Consider the following 19,794-nt stretch of genomic DNA (forward strand, 5'->3'; position numbering starts at 1 on the left):
TCAAGTCGTGGACAATGCTATAGGATTTAAAAAAAATATTATTGTGTAATTTTTTAATAATAAATAAATAATTAATCCAGAAAAATAAAATGGGAAGAAAATATTATAATTTTTGTAATTTTAGGATTATTATTTTTTTCTCCATTTTTTATTATAAAATAAACACATCCATACCAAAATAATTTTAAATAATTAAAACATTTTAAAATTAAACTTGAAACCTATTAATATAAATACATGTTAAACAATGACAAGAATGAAATATTTGTTTTAATGTCAATAATGTAAAATAAAAAACGCCGTTCCTAATTATATTTTCGCTAATCAAATATAATTTTTCATTTGTGCATCTATCTTGCAATATTTCTTCTGAATATGGCACGCGTGACTCACGTGACTTAAAGTGCCATTATCATCTATTTTACGTGTCCGGCTCTTCCGGGCTTTAAAACTTCCATTTCTGATAAGTCGCATGTGGTGGCATAGGCATGTCATAGACTAGTTGACGGATGTCGCCCTCCAATTCAATCTCACACAAAGAAAGGATTTCAATATTTGAAGTTTGAAATTGCAAGAATTATGGGAATGGTGAAGAATGGAGGATTGTCTCTCTTTCATGGATCATTTGCAGCTCCTCCACCTAACCCGTCAAGAAGGAAACTTTACCTGTTTGCACAAGCTACTACTCCTTCAAGAACCCAAGTACTTACTTCTTTCTTTCTCCTTTTTAGTAGATTTTTACTGTTGTTTCTTGTCCTTTTATCCCATTGTTCTTTTTTCTTTTCCTGATTTTTTCACTGTGGAAAAATGGGTTGATTATTACAGTTACAGATGAACTAGTAGCTTATAGCATGTGGGTTGTGGTTCTTTTGTGTTCTCCCGAGTTGCCCATGAAGCTTAATTGGAATTGCTCTGATATTGTAGAGGATAATGGAGAGTATACCAGTAAGTGGGGAGGTTGGCGGGGCTGGTGGTGCGTACTCATATAATGCTCTGAAAAGATTGGATAGCCTGTGGTCTAGCATTTGCAATTCTTCACCAGGTATATATATACACTACTCCCAAGCATTAATCTTTATTATTATATGTTTAACAGTGAGTGGCATAATAGAGGATTAAAGTGAACTTTGATTTTCAGTTGTCCAAGAACCGCCGCAAGTGGTTTCTGAAGTTCCCGGTTTATTTCAAGAATCTGAACGGATGGAGAGATGCAGCGATATGTTTGATGTCATAGTGTGTGGCGGCACTTTGGGAATTTTCATTGCTACTGCATTGAGTTCTAAAGGTCTTCGAGTTGGGATAGTGGAAAAGAGTATATTGAGAGGGGTACTTCTAGTTTCTGGCAGGATTTGGACATTAGTTAATTGCTGGAGGATCTCATGATCATTGAAAATTGCTATCTAGCTTTAACTTTTTCTTTTACTGATTGCCAGAGGGAACAAGAATGGAATATATCTAGAAAAGAGCTTTTGGAGCTCGTTGAAGTTGGTGTTCTGACAAAAGGTGACATTGATCATGTTACGGCTGCCAGCTTCAATCCTGTATGTTCCTCATATAGTCATATGTTAACTAGCATCTTCTAAGTCATAATCTTCTGTTGGGTATCATGACTGTCTGTCCATGTTGTAGTGATCATAATACATGCATCACTATCCTATAGGACATTATATTATATATGAAGTATTTCGTGATAGTTGATCAACGAAAGGAGCATCAAAGATCTTGAAAAAGAAAGTGGAGTCTACTTCTCTTAGCTTATATAAGCGCCCAACATCTTATTTTTGAATTACAGCTCTTCTAAAAAAATTTCCCCAGGGCTCTACATTATATTAGCTCTTAATCATGTTACTAGTACGACATAATCTAAGCCAACGACCCTTTGCATGAGGTGCTATCGCAGAAGCTTTTACACCAATTTTGGGAATTATAGAATTTCCCATTTTGCTTTCATTTCCCTTTTTGAACTGTTTATATTATATGTGCTCTTATTGGTCTCTCACATTGAATTGATTTTGATTCTTAAGTAAATATGTTTTTGCATCATTATACTTCTCTTTTTCCCCTGTTAGATTCTTGGTTGTACAGTTGGAGTTTTGTGCGTATCTTAATTGACACTGAAACTGCCATTTCTGTATGCTGATGGTTCAGGAGAGGTTCTTTATAATGCGACCTGATTTCTCTTGTTTCATGTAAACTTTGCAGAATAGATGTGGATTTGAAGGGAAGGGTGAGATTTGGGTTAACGACATTCTTAATCTTGGAGTTTCGTAAGCTTACCTTTATATTCTTATATTTATTTAATTATTTCATAATCTTCCCTGTATGCATTCAACTGTAGCAGTTCAAGCATGACCTGCTGCAGTTTTCAATCGGCTTCTAAATTTTTGTGGAAGTTATAGAAAATCAGGTTTTGAGCTACATATATGTCCAATCTATACTCTTAAGGTGTTCGTATTTGCCGTTAGCCTCAGAGTGGTAAAGCCAGACAATTATTATTTGGAAATAAATAACACAAGAAACTTGTCTGTTGTTGTTCTACAATTTTCCATGGTACGCATTGTTAAACCACATTTTCTATTGGTATGTAAAAGGTAAATAATATGGTTAGTATTTGGAGGAAAATTAGTTTGTTTAGTTTATATTTGTAGAAAACAACGCTTTGGTAATAGTTTTCTTGAACTTATGGCTTGATGGAAAATGTAAGTGGACTTAGAGTAGTTTGAGGAATTGTTGATGGTGGTTTTTCTTCTTTACTTCTTCACAATAGCTCATATTTATTGCTTCAGTTAGAATATTCTTGAATTTGTTTCTAGCTTACAAACAAGATTTTTGTGGCTGAAATTAAGGGCTTTCTTTGGATGCCTTTGACAATCTAGAAATCTCTTTAACTTCTACTCCTTACAGTGTTTTTTTGATATTCCAACCATTTCGGGTAGGTCCTTGAGTTTGTTTCGTGGAAGTGCCTTGGTAAACATATATGCGAGTTGCTCATCTGTTTTTCAGTTTGTGCTTAATGTCCCCTCTGCTAATCGCTTCTCATGGCAACGTGTCCTGTCCTATTGTTATGCACTGTATTTATTTTAGTACCTTTGCTGATTTTGTTAGTGCGGTAGATTATGATGTGCTCATCTTGTTTCTCTTCAATGTCTTCAACAATATAGCATCTACTTATCTTCTACACTTGATTTGAACGTTGAAGACATTGGTGACATTTGACATCTGTCAGAATATCTCTTAATTAGTGACAACTCAGTTTTACCTTTAATTTTCTTTGTCATTGTAGGCCGGGCAAGCTTATAGAAACCATGAGAATGCGTTTCACTTTCCTTGGTGGTATTATCTTTGAAGGTTGCAGTGTATCTCACATATCAGTATATGAGGATTCAGCTGTAAGAATACCTATGAATTGCAAGCCATGAAATAGCAGAAGTGTGGTCGTCTGTGAAGCCTATTTAAAACACATTGATCTAGCTCCTATTTTAAGGAGAAAAATAAAATAAAATAGGCACCAACTTTTTTTCCCACCCCATGGATGGCATGATATCCTAAAACTAAGAGGTCTAATTGGAATTTGCATTCGTAAGAGTCATGAGGTTGGTGTGAATATTCTCTGTACCTTCCTATGGATATACGATTTAATATATCTTTCATGTGTTATATATGGAGTAATGGCTTTTGGTGAATGAACTGTAGGAAGTCTAATGATAATGAGGACAAGCCAGTGTACTCCACTTGTTAGTTCATTTATTTTTCTTAAGATTTTTTTTTTTCATTTTCTGCAGGTCCTAGAACTAGCAGATGGAAAGATTTTATCATCACGTCTGATTATTGATGCAATGGGAAACTTTTCTCCAATTGTAAAACAAGTTGAGTTTTCCTTTTATAATACCGATTCTCTTTACCTTCATGTCATTCTTTTAAGATTGTGCTTGCCTAAGTCTGAAATATATGTATTGGTGAGACATTACCTATATGTTGAAGAGTTAACATTACATCCCTCCTTTGATGGACCATACAATCAAGATAAAATCAGTACATTGTTTTAAGTGAAAACACTTAGAACATGGTAACAAGTCTTCTCTTATAGTTACGTTTCAGCTAGTAGATGTATTCCATCTATACGATAAACAAAACTCCCAATTAAAATAAAAAACATTGTTTCATCTGGTGGCATTTCATTTTAAATTAGATCCTTTCATTCAAACTGAGTTGCTTATATTCTGTCACATTCATGGAAACTGCTTCTGATTCATTCAAACTTTGACAGATTAGACGTGGAAGAAAACCAGATGGCATTTGCCTTGTTGTTGGATCTTGTTGTCGTGGTTTTACAGAGAATTCTACAAGTGATGTGATATATAGTAGTGCTTCAGTGAAGAGGGTTGGTCAGTCAGAAGCACAATATTTCTGGGAGGTCTAATGAGTTTCATGTCTTCTTTCCCTTTTGATATATCCTCGCAACTGTTCTGGAGTGAAAAAGAGTCCCTAGATATAATATAGCTAGCTGTGTTTTCAGGCATTCCCTGCTGGCTCGGGTCCCCTTGACCGAACTACATATATGTTCACCTACCTTTACTTTACCCGGGGGTGTCCCCTATTGGAAGAGTTACTGGAAGACTACTGGGACTTAATGCCAAAGTATCAGGTAATATTCTCAGCCAGCGCAGCCCAACATTCCATTTGTAATTAAGTTCTTTTGAAAGTAGTTGTTCATACTACAATTGCAGTATCTGTCTGGGAGCATAGCTCAAATCACTTGCTAAACTAGTTGAGACCACATACCAAATCAAGATTTGTTCAGTGGCTGTTATACGGGATTCTATCTCAAGTAGAGAACTCAACGACGGTGAATACCGAAGCATCCCCCGAAACCTGTAAATTTTGTACCACACATGTTCTTGTGTTTGATTTTCCTCTCTTTTTTGACACATTTAATAACTGTCTTTCTGCGGTCGATTGTTGTAACTTCATTGCAGTGTCTCCCTTCTGATCTCAAAACAAATTAGTACTTGATAAATATATAAGATTTGATCTTTGCATATACTTATATACATCTTAGATAGTTAAAGAAGAAAGGAGCTGGAGTAGTCTTGCTTTCAATTCTTTTTAGCTACTTGATATCATGTAATTGGATGAAACTTCACAGGGAGTGTCCCTCGATGATCTGGATGTTTTGAGAGTTATATATGGCATTTTTCCAACATATCGTGACAGGTAAACAAATACATAAACCATACATTAATACTTGATCATTTTTAAGGTTTAATAACTTTTTTTAAGTAGTTAAATTACTTATCTGACTTTTCTCTTATTCCTGTTGTCTGTATATTGCTTTGGGCCGACCCTACAGTCCATTGCCAGCAGCATTTGATCGAGTTCTACAGGTGTTTTACCTGACATCTTTCCGACCTCAATATATTATGCTTATTACATCAAATCCCACTGAGTATGACCTCTACAGTTTGGGGATGCTAGTGGTATACAATCACCGGTTTCTTTTGGTGGGTTTGGGAGCTTGACAAGGCACCTTGGGCGATTATCAGTTGGTACAAAATAGTATATCGCATATCTTGATTTTCTGCCTAACATGTTATCATTGTGGTTACGAGAATAAAATAAGAAGATCAAGAACGTCAGGTACTGATCTACTTTATATCTTTTTACGAGGTTTAAGGCATACATGAAGCAATCAATAGCAATTTTTTGGATGCCCAGAGCTTATCACTGTTAAATCCATATATGGTCAGTACATCTGCCGTTTCGCTGCATAACCCTTCAATGCTTATGCTGCTCATCTATTGATTAACTTCATATGCAGCCTAACTTAAGTGCGTCTTGGCTGTTTCAAAGAGCCATGTCAGCCAAAAGGCAGTTCGATGTTTTGCCTACTTTCATAAATGAGCTTCTATATGCCAATTTTGAAAGCATGCAGGTAAATTTTGTTTTTTTGGGGGCAAAATGAGTTTACATGGTTATTTCATTATTTCTCACTAACTTGTATTCTTCATCGAATATATATTTGCTTTGGCCAGAAACTAGGAGATCCAGTGCTCAGACCTTTTCTTCAGGTTAGTCTTTTTTCTCATTGTGTACTGGAAATTCCATCTGATAAGAGAACTAATCTGAGCTGCACGTCTATTTATCAACACAGGACGTCATACAGTTTTGTCCTCTTGTGAAGACGTTAGGCCTCGTGATGCTGACTCGACCTCTAATTATACCATCAATATTTAAGCAGGTACTCAGTAATATGAATGGTCGATCATTTTTCTATTCAATATCAGCCCACTGCCTTATATATATGTAGTAGTGCGTATATGTGTGTGTGCATGTTTGGGATGGCCAGATGGGGGGCTACATGAATAACAGACAACTAAACCCTTTCAGCACACTGCTGTATTCTACAAAAGTCACTTCTGTGGTATATATACATAGATTACTCATTAAAGTATGGAGTCTGGCTCAACGTCTTTGTTGCCTATTCGAACGTGGGGCCCCGAGGAAATTCTTTTGGCATATATGCACTTTATTTTTAAAGACAAACTTGTAATTTTTCTAGTTCCTAGTGTCATGGACTGTTGCTAGATGACCACCATGGTGACGGGCTTTCTTGATTGAGGGTTAATCAACAATTATTAATTAATTTGAATTTAATTAATAATAGTGTTTGGCACTAGCCTAAGTCTAGCTGAAAGGTGAACCTAAAGAGTTACTCACAAATCACCAGAAAAGAACAAGAAATTAATTTGAAATTAATTTCACAAGTATTTGGATTACTTACAAAGAGAGATCCATAGCATGGAAAAAAGGGCCAAGAATACATTAATGGTATTAATTTATATTGACCTCATCCTTATAAATTAATAAGTGGGATCTTATTAAATAATAAGGATAATTTGGGCTTATGTTTTTAACTAGATTAAATACAAAATGGGCTCATTGAACTGGATCTTTATTAAATTGGATTCAAATAAAAATTCATTGAGCTTTTAAATTTGTAAAGATAAAAATCGGCCAAGCCCACTAATTTTGAGCCTATAGAAAATTCCTTGGAAAGAAATAAATGGTTAGCAAATTTTATCTTTAGAAAGTGCAATTCTAACCATTTTTTAGGGTCTCTTTATTTGGAATATAGAGAAATATACCTTGTAAATAATAGAATTAGAGGGCTGCTACGTTCGAGCCTCAAGTGAAGGACAATTCTAGCGATAGTGAAAACCAAAAGGTATCTACTTTTATCGTAGTGTTTTCGGTTCATGCCTTTTACATCAGCCCCATGTTTATTTTTATTATAGTACATCAAATGCCTGGGAAGTCCAAGAGTACACCCCTTGAATTTGTTTAATTCTTGTATTTATTTTTCGTTATTGCGCATTTTATTTCACCGCTTCCGCTAGCGCTTTCCCTGGCCGTCCCACGTGATTCTTTCAAGTGGTATCAGAACTCGGTTTAATGTAGGGGCTGATGGTTATGTGATTAACATGCTTTTACAGCTTTTCGAAGCATGTTTTATTGCTTTCGTTTATTGGTTATATTATGAAAGTGGATTGTTTGTTTTTTGCAGTTTATGGATGGTTAAAGCATATGAAAAATTGGGAATTTTCTTGGGTTATGCTTTATTTTTGCTGTTTCATGATTGAACATAAAAAAAAGAAAGGAAAATTGCAGCAAAATCTGCTGCTGCTAGCACACGGCCAGGCGCACGCGCAGGTAGGGGAGCCTGCGCGCCTGTGTGTGGACAGTAGGCTACGCGCATGCCTGCAGGCAGACAACGATAGTAGTGGGTGCTGCACGGTAAACGATCGACCACTGGGCCATTTTTCGCCATTTTCGAAAATTTGATTTCTAAAAATTTCGTTCATTATTAATTATGCTATTTTTAATTTTTGAATAAAATTGAATTTCTTCTAAAATTAAAATTTCTTTATTAATTAAATTTAGTATGTGCATTAGATGCACATATTTTCAATCATTCCTTAATTGCAAATTAAGAACCTGTGTTTTCTTAGTATAACTTATTATGTGGTATTAGATATTATGGATTATTGTGTTACATGGGATGTACATTACATGGAACGTATGGATTGATGATCACGAAGCCTATGCCCTCTTGTATGTTTATGCTTATGGTTGGAATGCTATCTTCTCCCTCCTTGTTTTTAGCCTTGAAATTATAACACTTGCTATCTCTCTCCTAATATAGTCCCCCCGACTTCTGATCGGGGTTTACTTTTAAATTGTAATGAGGGTAGTATAGAAATTTTAGTGAGGGTTTAATTTTTAAGAAAGCCCATGGAGAAGAAGGTCCACAAAGCAGGAGGCCCACGGAGAAGGCGTCCCACGACGATATTACGAGGCCTATTTATATGTTTATGGGTAAAATATTTTGTAATAATATAAGGCCAACTTAAACTGATCATAGACTCACTACGAGCTTAGTGGGTTGCATAGGTTGGGCTCGTGATTATCTCACAGGGGCGTGTTTAATAGAGTTGCATGCGATGATTTATTTATTGCTTTAGCATTTGATGTTATGCATGCAATACTATTTTGTGATGAGGTCTTGGTTAAACAACTTAAAATTTTAACTCACTTGGTTGGATCAAGTTACAGTGTTGGGGCCAAAAATGGACTTAGATCAAAACGATTTGATCTGTCAAAGATTTTCATCCACAATAATATGGTTAGAAAGCTACCACCACCTAGGTGTGGTCTTACAAGTCGTGGCACATTTGGACTAGTGGCAAGCTGCACCATTATTATGAATAAAGGAACATGCTCACTGTTTTCCTGTCTCACGAGCCGTGGGGGGGTTACAGTTTAGGTGTGATTTGATTGATAAGTGGAGCCCAACGTTAATTAAATATTAAACCCATAATGGACTTGGATCGAAATGGCATTTCAATCTGTCCTGACCTTTCATCCGTAACAATATCATGAGGAAGCTACCACTATCCAAATCTGATCGCACGAATCGTGGAACATTTGGAATGAACGAAAAGCTGCATTATTGTTATGAGCAAAGGAACACAGTTGTTGTTTTACTATCTCACGAGTCATGGGGGGCGAAAATTGAGGTGTGATTTAGTTGATGGGTCGGACTTAACACCGAGTAGCATGATTAGCATGGAGTCCTCGAGATCATGTGAAGAGGTGAGGCAAAAATATCTTAAGAATCTCATAGAATGAGAATGGCATCGGTTACCTCCCACAAGGCTTTTTCCATGTGAATCTTAAAGCATGACATGGTAAATCATTCTTGTGGATCCTAAGCCGACTAGGAAAGGATTTTCCAAAATCCCATTTGAGAGTGGTGGGATTTTGTAGAAATAGTGGGCGAAATTAATGACTAAAGACTAAGCCTAACTCCAAACAATATTGGAATAATCTACTAATTTTCTACTTTGCATTTAGAATGTATGTCTTAGATACCGTTTTCTTATTTTTCTTTATTTTTTTAGATTTATTTATAGAACACAATCTACTGACTGCGAAAATCAGAGGATTGTCCTCGATTTCTGAACCTAGGCTTATGTCATGGAAAAACCACTTCCATCAGACTTGCAAAAAGTGTCCTTGCTTAAAGAACGTTTGACATTCAGGATTAAAGCATAAGAATAATTGTAATGTCCATAGCGTTATACCTGCTTCTGTCATCCATGAGTGCTATGACAGGCTGAACGTTGTTGGTTCAATAAATGCTCCACATAATAAATTTTTGAGGCACTGAACAGGCATATTGGATATGCCGTGAAGAAAGCATTTCTTGGAGCCAAGATGACTAAGGGTTGTTTGTACACAAACATTGGGTTAAGATACAATCCCTTATGGAGAAGCGCTAAGACCTCAATGATGACCTTGAAAGGAGATGCACATTGACGTAATCTCTCAAGTCCCTTCATCCCTCCTTCGACCTATTTATGATAAACTCTAAATGGATTGAGAAGATCATTTTGTGAGTTGATAAAATGGTAGGGCAATACGAGGCAACGATTGAAGAATCCATGTTGTTGGCATTGGATTTAGATGCTTCGACCTCATAAGTGAAAGGCAAGGGTGCCGAACGCTGAATGAGAATGAAGGATGTAGGTAAATTCAGCCAATGCAAGCGCTCTGAGTGCTCCTGTCACCTTGGCCGAGAAATTTATATATGATGTTTACATAAAATTACCAAAGGGCATTAGAATAGGGAGTATCGTGAACTCCCCTTCACCCAAGCTATGAAATTTATTGAGCAAACATGAATACTATTCCCAAATGTCGGGCACTTGCTTTCCAAGCATGTTTCTACAGGTTTGCAGAAATGAAAAGGAATAGAATGCTGAGACATATAGTCTTAAAGCTAAGGAATGGCTAGGCCATTACTGCAAAAGTAGTAAAACTAAATAAAATTAGCTATTATTATTCATATTTAAATAGTATACAATTATGTAACCTATTGTGATCAAGCAGTTAGTCAATTATTGGACAAAATAGACTACAAACGTAATCAAGAACATAACTTACAGAGATTGGCATGCAAGAGCTAGATCATATCCCTCTAGTTAGGATAAGTAGGTTGGTAGATTCAAAGAGTCTAGCTGTGATGCCCCAAAAATTATAATATATAATTGGGAGATTAATTGGTAATTTTTTTATGAAACTTAGTTAATTGTTAAATAAATTAATGGGCCATAATTGGAATATAATAAAACTTGAACGGGTTAAATTGGAGCTCGTTATAATATTTTAGAGCAACTTATACTAACTAAGGAAATTTAGGAGGAACGTGATGGGTATTTTTATAAAACTCTAATTAAATAAATAAAATAATAATATTATATATATATGTGTTAATGATATATATTAGTAAATATATATATGTAAATTTTATATAATATATATATTAAATAATATGTATACATACATATATATGAGAAAAGAAGAAATATTGAGGGTGGCCCACCAGCCCACCGCCTCTCTTCTTTCTTTTATTTTGTTGTTTTTTTTAATGAAGACACACACACATTGCCAACACACACACACACACCATTTTCGGCTGAAAGGAAAAAGAAAAAACAGAGGTACGAAGATTATGATTTTAATTCTTATTAATTTATATAATAATATTATTTAATTAGTTTATTTATTAAATGTTGTTTATATTAAGTGATGTACTATTTAATCGGAGTATTTTATGAGTTTGACTATTTAAAATAGTGTCGAATTAAATATCAAATTGAATATAAAAATGATATCGTTGATTAATTAGATTATTAAATTTATTAGATTTGAATATTACTATAGCTAATTTACACAATTCTATCGGAATGATTAACGAAATATGTAATTCTATGTATTGTTGCTTAATTAAATTATATAGCAACGATAAATTGGTAGAAAATTCATAGAAATGAGTTGAAAATTATATTTAACAAATATTATGTTAATAAAGAGGAAAAACGAAGATTTGTATTTCGATATAAATGAAATATTAAAGAATTATTAGAAATTGTACAAATGATATTCAATATTATATTTAAAAGAAATTAAGATATTCTCGATATATTAATTGTATGTGGTATAACTCATTATAGGATACGGGGGTGAGGTGAAAGGATTGACAACTAGCGATTTGAGTGAAAGAAATGTTGTAAGGTTGAGGTAAGTAAATAATTAGTATTATCTATATATGTCATCTTTATTTGTGGTTTTACTGTTATCTGAATTTGTGGTTCATGCTGACATTGATTTATCTGAAAGTATATGAGTGATGAATGATTTGATTTGATTGACGGTATTGTGTACGTGGAATGTGGAAATGCATTGAAATATTATATTTGTTGTTTGATGTGTTGTGGATATCTGAAAATGAGAATGTATTGATATATGGTTTTACGTTACTAGTTGTTTACAAGAATGGTGATATGTGGAAATGAGGGAGTGGTTGAAATTGAATATAATTGTGGTGTCAATACCCCTTGATGTGTTGAAAAGCCTATAAGGCAATATGAAAAGTGCTATGTGCGAAAAGAAAATGCTATGTGCGAAATGAAACAGCTATGTGCAAAAAGAAAATGCTATGTGCGAAATGACATTGATGAGCCGGCTGTCAAGGGGATTCACTTAAATTTAATAATGATCACCTTCTGGTAAGCAAACTAGGAAAAATAGGAAGTTTAATTGATTATCTTATTGCGTGATAACTATGTGGTGTAATAAAGATGGTTATGTGGAAGTAAACTGACTATATATTCTATGCATATTGTCTATGTATCTTATTTGAGGTTGTATTTGGTATACATATATAGATAGGACTGGTTATTTGCTTACTGAGTGGCAGGCTCATTCCCCTACTGACATTTTCTTTCCGGAATAGACTTTGAGGTGTTTGACTGTTGAAGAATAGGTCCACGCGCTATACTCAGGCAGGTCGGGCCAGTATGCAGTTTTCTCCTCTTTCTCAGTTAGAGTACAAACCACATTTTGTTTGTACAGAGAGGATATAAGCGTACGGATTACTTGTGATGAATCACCTTGTGGTGTGTGATATGTATATATATATATAATATTGTGGGTTGATAATACCTATTATGACGTGTTGGGATTACGTATGCAAATTGATTAGATGATTATGTGCCAATGTATATGTATGAACACAGGGATTACTATAAGTATGACGTTTAGGGTATATATATAGCCCTTGAAGCGAAAAGGGTGCTATTCTAGCAATAGAGGATTTTAGTTACTAACTTATGAATGACTCTTGAGAATGAAGAAAATCATGAAAGCACTTTATGGGACAAAGAATGCTTGTAGAAAATGATCTATTGGATTGCATCCAAAATAGACATCTTTAAGTTACTAAATACACAAATACCAGTAGAGGGTTCACAACTCTAAAGACTTCTAGAAAGTTCGGATAAATTAAAATTGAGGTGGAGAATCAAACTCGTTACGGAGACAAACCCTTTGATGGGATCGAGGTGGTACGTATTTAGTATGAGTTCTTGAAATATCAAAATGAGAATGAAATTCTCATTTAATGAAATTCCTCCCGAAGAGAAGATATTGAACTGTCTCTGGTAAGGAAGAAATAAAACCTTGATTGGACATGGTTCGATCGGTGTTTTACTGAATTAGCTGCCCATTTGGATGAGGGCTTTTGAAATTCATCAAGTTGAAAAAATGGTGTTTTCTTAAAGTCATAATCCAGACGCCATATTTGATATGGATTGGCAAACCTCTGTCATATAAAAGTCCTGAGTATGAGGAATGGTCCTACATACGTCAAAAGACTAGTGGGAGGAAAATTAGACTCGTCGTTTGATTTATACAAGTTCGTTATGGAATAATGCAAATATCATTCATAATCGAAACTTAATTGACCATGTCTAAGTTCTCCAAAGGACGATCAGAAAACTCCAGTTACCTGAAAGGTACGAGTTTCTGGAACAGGACAAAGAGAAGCGATGTAGGACATCGATCCGTAGCAGTAGCAGTGCCAATTGTAACCTTGGAGGATAATAACTAGGCTAAGCCACAAGGTAAAATGCCCGAGATCTCATCACAGGTCCAAAAAAATTTTTGGACACCATTATCTGCTTGGAGCAATGATAAGAACATGTAACGTGGGGTGGGACCGCAGGACATCGACAAAAACTACAGTAGACCCATAAGACCTAGCTGGTATCACAGATTGCTCATAATCAGATTAATATGAAAACATAAGTAGTTGGATTTAAGGTCAAGTGGGAGATTGTGAGAATATGTGACCGAAAGCCAATTAGATTGGTAGTTTTGAGAACCATTCAAGCAATTTTTATTTAAGCAATGTTGTCCCGACATATATGTTAAGTATTTTTCATTTGCACATGTATCTGTTGTGCTCACATACCACTTAATAACCTATGTAGTTGAGTTGTGCATCGGATGGTGGCTATGAAACTAACTTTTAGTGGTTGGTCTGAAATGTTCCAAGTCAAGGACCTCAAAACTAGGTATCGAGAGTCATCCTGAGATTTGCACTGCATATTGTATTCATTGGATGTGTGCCATGTTTCATCAGCGGTAGATGTTGGATGTCTATGCAATTTCAACTGACTGAACTGACTCGCAGAGATCGTAATATGAAAACCTTAGAGACTTGGTCGGTATGACTTGAGTCCCTGGCTCCGATAGTATGGGAGTACTCCTCAAACTTGAGGAATCAGGACAGTTACGTGCATACGATGACTGTATCTTGGATCTGTGCAAGAGGTAATTGTTTCATAGACATGATCATAATAAGCCTTGTCTAGTGCAGCCAGAATATGTAGCTAGGAGGGTGAGTTCCAAGAAGAGGATCCGTCCCCATCAGTATGTGACAGAGGTATATGCATTTGCAGATGCGTCAATGCTCTATAAATCTGTGGCCACAGTTCTTGATCGAATAGGAAAAGGAGGTTTCTAAGTCGAGAAACATGGTGTAACGCAAGCATAGACGCCTAGTGCAGGATGGGAACCGATACCTAATTCTATAGCCTAGACCATGACTGGGAGACGGTAAATGGAAGGACCGTACCTGTATGGACTCGAGAGCCCAAATGTTCACACGATAATTCACCTTATCGCTAGTGCCATAGACCATTTTTAGATTACCACCCACGGTGACGGGCCTTTTGAAATGAGGGTTAATTAAGAATTATTAATTGGATTTAATTAATAATGGTAATACACACTAGCTCAAGTCTAGCTGAAAGGTGAACCTAAAGAGTCACACATAAATCATTGAAAAGGAACAAGCAATTAATTTGAAATTAATTCTACAAGTAATTTGATTACTTACAAAGAGAGATCTATTGGATGGAAAAGGGCCCAAGAATAAATTAATGGCATTAATTTATATTACGCTTGTCCTTATAAATTAATAAGTTGCATCTTATTAAATAATAAGGATAATTTTGGCTTATGTGTTTAATTAGATTAAATACAAGATGTGCTCAATTAAATGATTTTTTATTAAATTCGATTTAAATAAAAATTTATTGAGCTAGTGATTTTTTAAGGGTAAAAATCGGCCAAGCCAACTAATTTTGCCCATGAAAAATTTCTTGGAAGGAAATTAGTCGTTAGAAAATTGTATTTTTGGAAAGTGCGATTCTAACCATTTTTTAGGGGTCTCTTTATTTGAAATAATGAGAAATATACCATGTAGATAATAGAATGTATTTAGAAACATTCTTAATTATTAAAAAAGGTATATATATGTGAAATATAATTATTTGGAAAATAATTATAATCATTGTAACACAATACAAAAAATAAAAAAATTCCCTCCTCTTCCATTGTGCTCCCAGCTACCCTACTTGGTGCATTTTTTTTCTTCTTCTCTTCTAGCAAAAAAGATGCAGATATCCCGACTTTGGTGTGGTGTGGAAAAATTAGAGGGCTGCTACGTTGAATTATCAAGTGCATGACATTTCAAGCGAAGTGAAAAACGAAAGGTACGTTTTTACCCTTATGTTTACGGTTTCATGCCTTTTATATCAGCCCCATATTTACTTTTATTAAGTACATCGAATGCCCGGGAACTCCAAGGGTACACTTTTTGAAATCATTTAATTCTTATATTTATTTTTTGTTATTGCACGTTTTATTTCACCGCTTCCGCTGGCCAAGTTTTCGGCCGTACCACACGATCCTTTCAAGTTTAATCGAGTTGACAACCTTGTCAACCACGCACTAAAATTTTATAGACGTGCAACTTCTGTACCGATGAAATACGACACTCATCCAATGAATTCAAGTTTAGTGCAACTCTCAATACAACTCGCAATGCCCAGTCTCGAGGTTCTCGACTTGGAACTTTTCAATCATAACCATCAAAAGTTGGTTTCATGACCACCATCTAATGCGTAGCCGTTGTACAATTAGGTTTGTGGGCTTTGTTATGATGTTAAGCATATAAACATAATTACTGGGCACAAAAAATATAATTGTCAGATAATGAATACTCGCTTTATTCATAAACAATATAACAATTGCACCAAAATTGTTTGAAAAAATTACATAAAGACCAATCCAATTGGCTTTTTGGTCACCTATTCTAACAAACTCCTACTTGACCCTGAAGCCATTCACTCATCATCCTCAAACCCAACTTTCCAAGATGCTGAGCATGAGCAATCTGCAACACCGGCCTGGTCAATAGATCTGTTATATTTTCTGCTGATGTAATTCAATCCATCCGAACGTCACCTTTTCACTAAAAGAATCAGTATAGCCCGGGAACGCGACAGAAGAGTGAAATAAAATCTAATTAAAATTGTTCAAAGGGGTGTTCCTTTTGAAATTTTTGAGCGTTCAGTGTTTGTAAAAAATATAATAATAAACAAATAAACATGCTACATAAGTGGCTATAGGATGAAACAAAAAGTATAGAAACAAAACATGAAACATACCTTTTGTTTCTATAGTTGGGCAGCAACGTGTGTTGTTCACTTTACGTTCTCCCGTTCACTTTAGAATCCAAATTAGAACACCTCTAATTTGTCCACACCACACTAAGGAATAGATATAGTTCTTTTTCCATTGCTCGATAGAATAAAAACAAGAAGAAAAAAACAACTCGAAACTAACACTGTTGATTAATGCTTTTGGAATATTTTATATTCTAAATTGAATCCATTTGAATGTAGAACAAAACAGAGAATATTTTTTGAGAGAAAAGAGAGCAAATTTCGTGGCTTAAGTGCTGGTTGTACATGATATGTATATAGTTTTGTATATTACATACAACTGAATTCAAAATTCAATAATTATCAAGTTTGCCTCCAAGGCAACCTATACACATACATGCATATAAGCTTCAACCATGATGATATCTTCATCATGGTGAGGAGTTTCAACTCCTTCTTAACTTGCTCCAACCTCCCTCAAATGGGCATGGACTTCAAGTATGGACCGGGTTTGATTTAATCAAATTAAATTAAGCCCAACCAAAGTCCATTTGACAAGAATTAGTTAAATTAATTTTAACCCAACTAAGTCTAAAGATTCATTTAATCCAATTAAGTAAATCTAAGCCCAAACTCTAATTAATTGATCCAATCAATTAATTAAGCCAAACCAAATAAATTAATCCAATTAATTTAAAAATGTTAAGCCCAAAATTAATTAATTCTTGAGCCATCTATCAAATAAATAATTAAATAAATGATCCAATCATTTATATATTCTCCTTGAATTAATTTAATCTAATTAAATTAATTCATTTGTTCTCGAATTAATTCTAAATTAATTCCACCAATTTCATAGTGATTTGTGGGTCACTTTTTAGGTTCACCCTAAACTAGACTTGGACACCCGTTATAATGGGTGGCCGTAGCAACGGTCTATGACACTTAAGGCTAGGTGAATGCTGGCGTGAATATTTAGGATCTCGAGTTTCATACAGGTATGATCCTTCCGTCGACCATCTCCCGGCCTTAGTTTAGGGAATGAAATTGGGCGTCGTTCCCATCCTGGACCAAGAAATTATGTTGAATACTTGATATGTGTTTACTCTATTGATCGTTAAAGGAAAATATTTCCTATTCGACCAATCGCTATGGCCATAGACTTAGAGAGTTTAAACCATTTCAGAGCGCATATGAGATATATCTATCATATACTGATAGGGGACGAATTCTATTGAGAGTGTATCAAGAAGGCACCGCATGGGAGTCAACATTACTCTTTAGTACCTGAATAAGGATTAAAGAAGCGTTCTTGATGCAAGTCAATGGAGAGTCCATTTTGACTTGGGCACCCGTCACAATGGGTGGCCGTAGCAACGGTTCATGATACTTAAGGCTAGGTGAATGCTGGCGTGAATATTTAGGCTCTCGAGTTCCATACAGGTACGGTCCTTCCGTCGACCATCTCCCGGCCTTAGTTTAGGGAATGAAATTGGGCGTCGTTCCCATCCTGGACCAGGAAATTATGTTGAATACTTGATATGTGTTTACTCTATTGATCGTTAAAGGAAAATATTTCCTATTCGACCAATCGCTATGGCCATAGACTTAGAGAGTTTAAACCATCTCAGAGCGCATATGAGATATATGCATCATATAATGATAGGGGACGAATTCTATCGAGAGTGTATCAAGAAGGTACTGCATAGGAGTCAACATTACTCTTTAGTACCTGAATAAGGATTAAAGAAGCGTTCTTGATGCAAGTCAATGGAGAGTCTATTTTGGAAGGTTATGGCGATACTACCTTCCACTTACATGTGAATGGTGACTAGTCTGAATTTGAATGTACATTAAGACGTAATGGTGATGTGGTGGCTTAGAACGGTTTCAAGCTGGATGCCACAATGATTTTCAATTGTGTCCAACACAAATAATTAATGAAATTAAATTTAATTAATTATTTTCAATTAACCATTAATCGAAAATGCCCGTCATCATGGGTGGCCATCTAGCAACGGTCCATGGCACTAGATACTAGGTAAATATTGGTGTGAATATTGAGGCTTTCGAGTTCCATATAGGTATGATGCTTTCGTCTACCATCTCCCGGTCTCAATCTAGGGCATGGAATTGGGCGTCGGTTCCCATCCTGGACCAAATAACTATACTGAGTAATTATAATGATCACATCGAAGACATAGTCATCTCTCGCAAATTGAAGATATAGCCATCATATACATGCGACTGCACTGATTCCTCAAGTCCAAGGACTAATCCTATACTATTGGAGCCGAGAATCAAGTCATACCGATCAAGCCTCCAAGGCTTCCATATGACGATTTCTGTGAGTCAGTTCAATCAGTTAACAACCTTGTCCACTAATCCTCTAAAATTGCATAGACGTCCCATGTCTTTCGCAAATGAAATATGACACTCATCCAATGAATGCAATACTTAGTTCAAGTCTGTATAGGACTCTCGATGCCCAGTCTCGAGGTCCTCAACTTGGAACGTTTTAGACCAGCCCTGAGAAGTTGGTTTACTAGCTGTCATCCTATGCGCAACCTAACTACATGGGTTATTCAATTGGTCTATGGGCATTTTTTTGTGACGTTAAAATCTCGTTCAACATAAATAGTTGGTAGGAAGAGGTGATATGCAGTTGGACTGCATCATTTCGGCAGAAAATATGGTAGACCCGTGAAATCGAGTAGGTCTCGCAAATTGCTCACTCAGAGAGGTCTGAGGGATAAGGGCGATTTGCTTTAGGTCAAGTAGGAGATTGTTAGAAATGATGACCAGAAAGCCAATTGGATTGGCAATTTTGGGAACCATTTAGCAATCTTTATGAATGTGATGTTATCCTGAGTCTAGCTGAGGGTGAACCTAAAAAGTCACACAGAAATCACTATAGAATTGGTGGAATTAATTTGGAATTAATTCGAGAAGAAAACGAATTAATTTAATTGAATTCAAGGAGAATATATATGAATGATTGGATCATTTATTAAATAATTTATTTGATAGATGGCTCAAGAATTAATTAATTGAATTAATTAAATTTTGGGGTTAACAGCTTTAAATTAATTGAAATAATTTATTTGGTTTGGCTTAGTTAATTCATCGGATCAATTAATTAGAATTTTGGCTTAGACTTATTTAATTGGATTAAATGAATCTTTAGACTTAGTAGGGCTAAAATTAATTTAATTAGTTCTTGTCCAATGGACTTTGTTTGGATTTAATTTAAATCAGGCTCGGTCCATACTTGAAGTCCAGGCCCATTTGAGAGAGGTTGGAGCAAGTTAAGAACGAATTGAAACTCCTCACGATGATGAAGATAATGAAGTGGTTATTTTATCATGGTTGAAGG

The 19,794-nt window shown here is 35.3% G+C and overlaps 1 protein-coding gene across 1 annotated transcript; it reads left to right on the plus strand.

The window, feature by feature from the left end:
• Positions 1 to 468: 468 nt before the first annotated feature.
• Positions 469 to 7,839, plus strand: LOC105180044. The gene is made up of 17 exons (XM_020691529.1): positions 469 to 702; positions 925 to 1,042; positions 1,139 to 1,326; positions 1,434 to 1,541; positions 2,203 to 2,267; positions 3,284 to 3,389; positions 3,783 to 3,866; positions 4,268 to 4,414; positions 4,517 to 4,645; positions 5,147 to 5,214; positions 5,351 to 5,384; positions 5,462 to 5,546; positions 5,675 to 5,742; positions 5,819 to 5,932; positions 6,033 to 6,068; positions 6,152 to 6,238; positions 7,565 to 7,839. Exons 1-17 carry the CDS (start codon positions 580 to 582, stop codon positions 7,577 to 7,579), a joined length of 1,575 nt encoding a protein of 524 aa, XP_020547188.1. The 5' UTR covers positions 469 to 579; the 3' UTR covers positions 7,580 to 7,839.
• Positions 7,840 to 19,794: the final 11,955 nt, after the last annotated feature.

Source organism: Sesamum indicum, unplaced genomic scaffold, assembly GCF_000512975.1.
Source record: "Sesamum indicum cultivar Zhongzhi No. 13 unplaced genomic scaffold, S_indicum_v1.0 scaffold00296, whole genome shotgun sequence".
NCBI classification, from domain to species: Eukaryota; Viridiplantae; Streptophyta; class Magnoliopsida; order Lamiales; family Pedaliaceae; genus Sesamum; species Sesamum indicum.

What these genes read in the sequence shown, in the direction of transcription:
- LOC105180044 (XM_020691529.1), top strand. Translation starts at nt 580, where the DNA reads ATGGGAATGGTGAAGAATGGAGGATTGTCTCTCTTTCATGGATCATTT. An exon ending in ATTCTTAATCTTGGAGTTTC is followed by an intron (nt 2,268 to 3,283) that starts GTAAGCTTACCT and finishes TTGTCATTGTAG; the next exon opens with GCCGGGCAAGCTTATAGAAA. An exon ending in ACTTAATGCCAAAGTATCAG is followed by an intron (nt 4,646 to 5,146) that starts GTAATATTCTCA and finishes GAAACTTCACAG; the next exon opens with GGAGTGTCCCTCGATGATCT.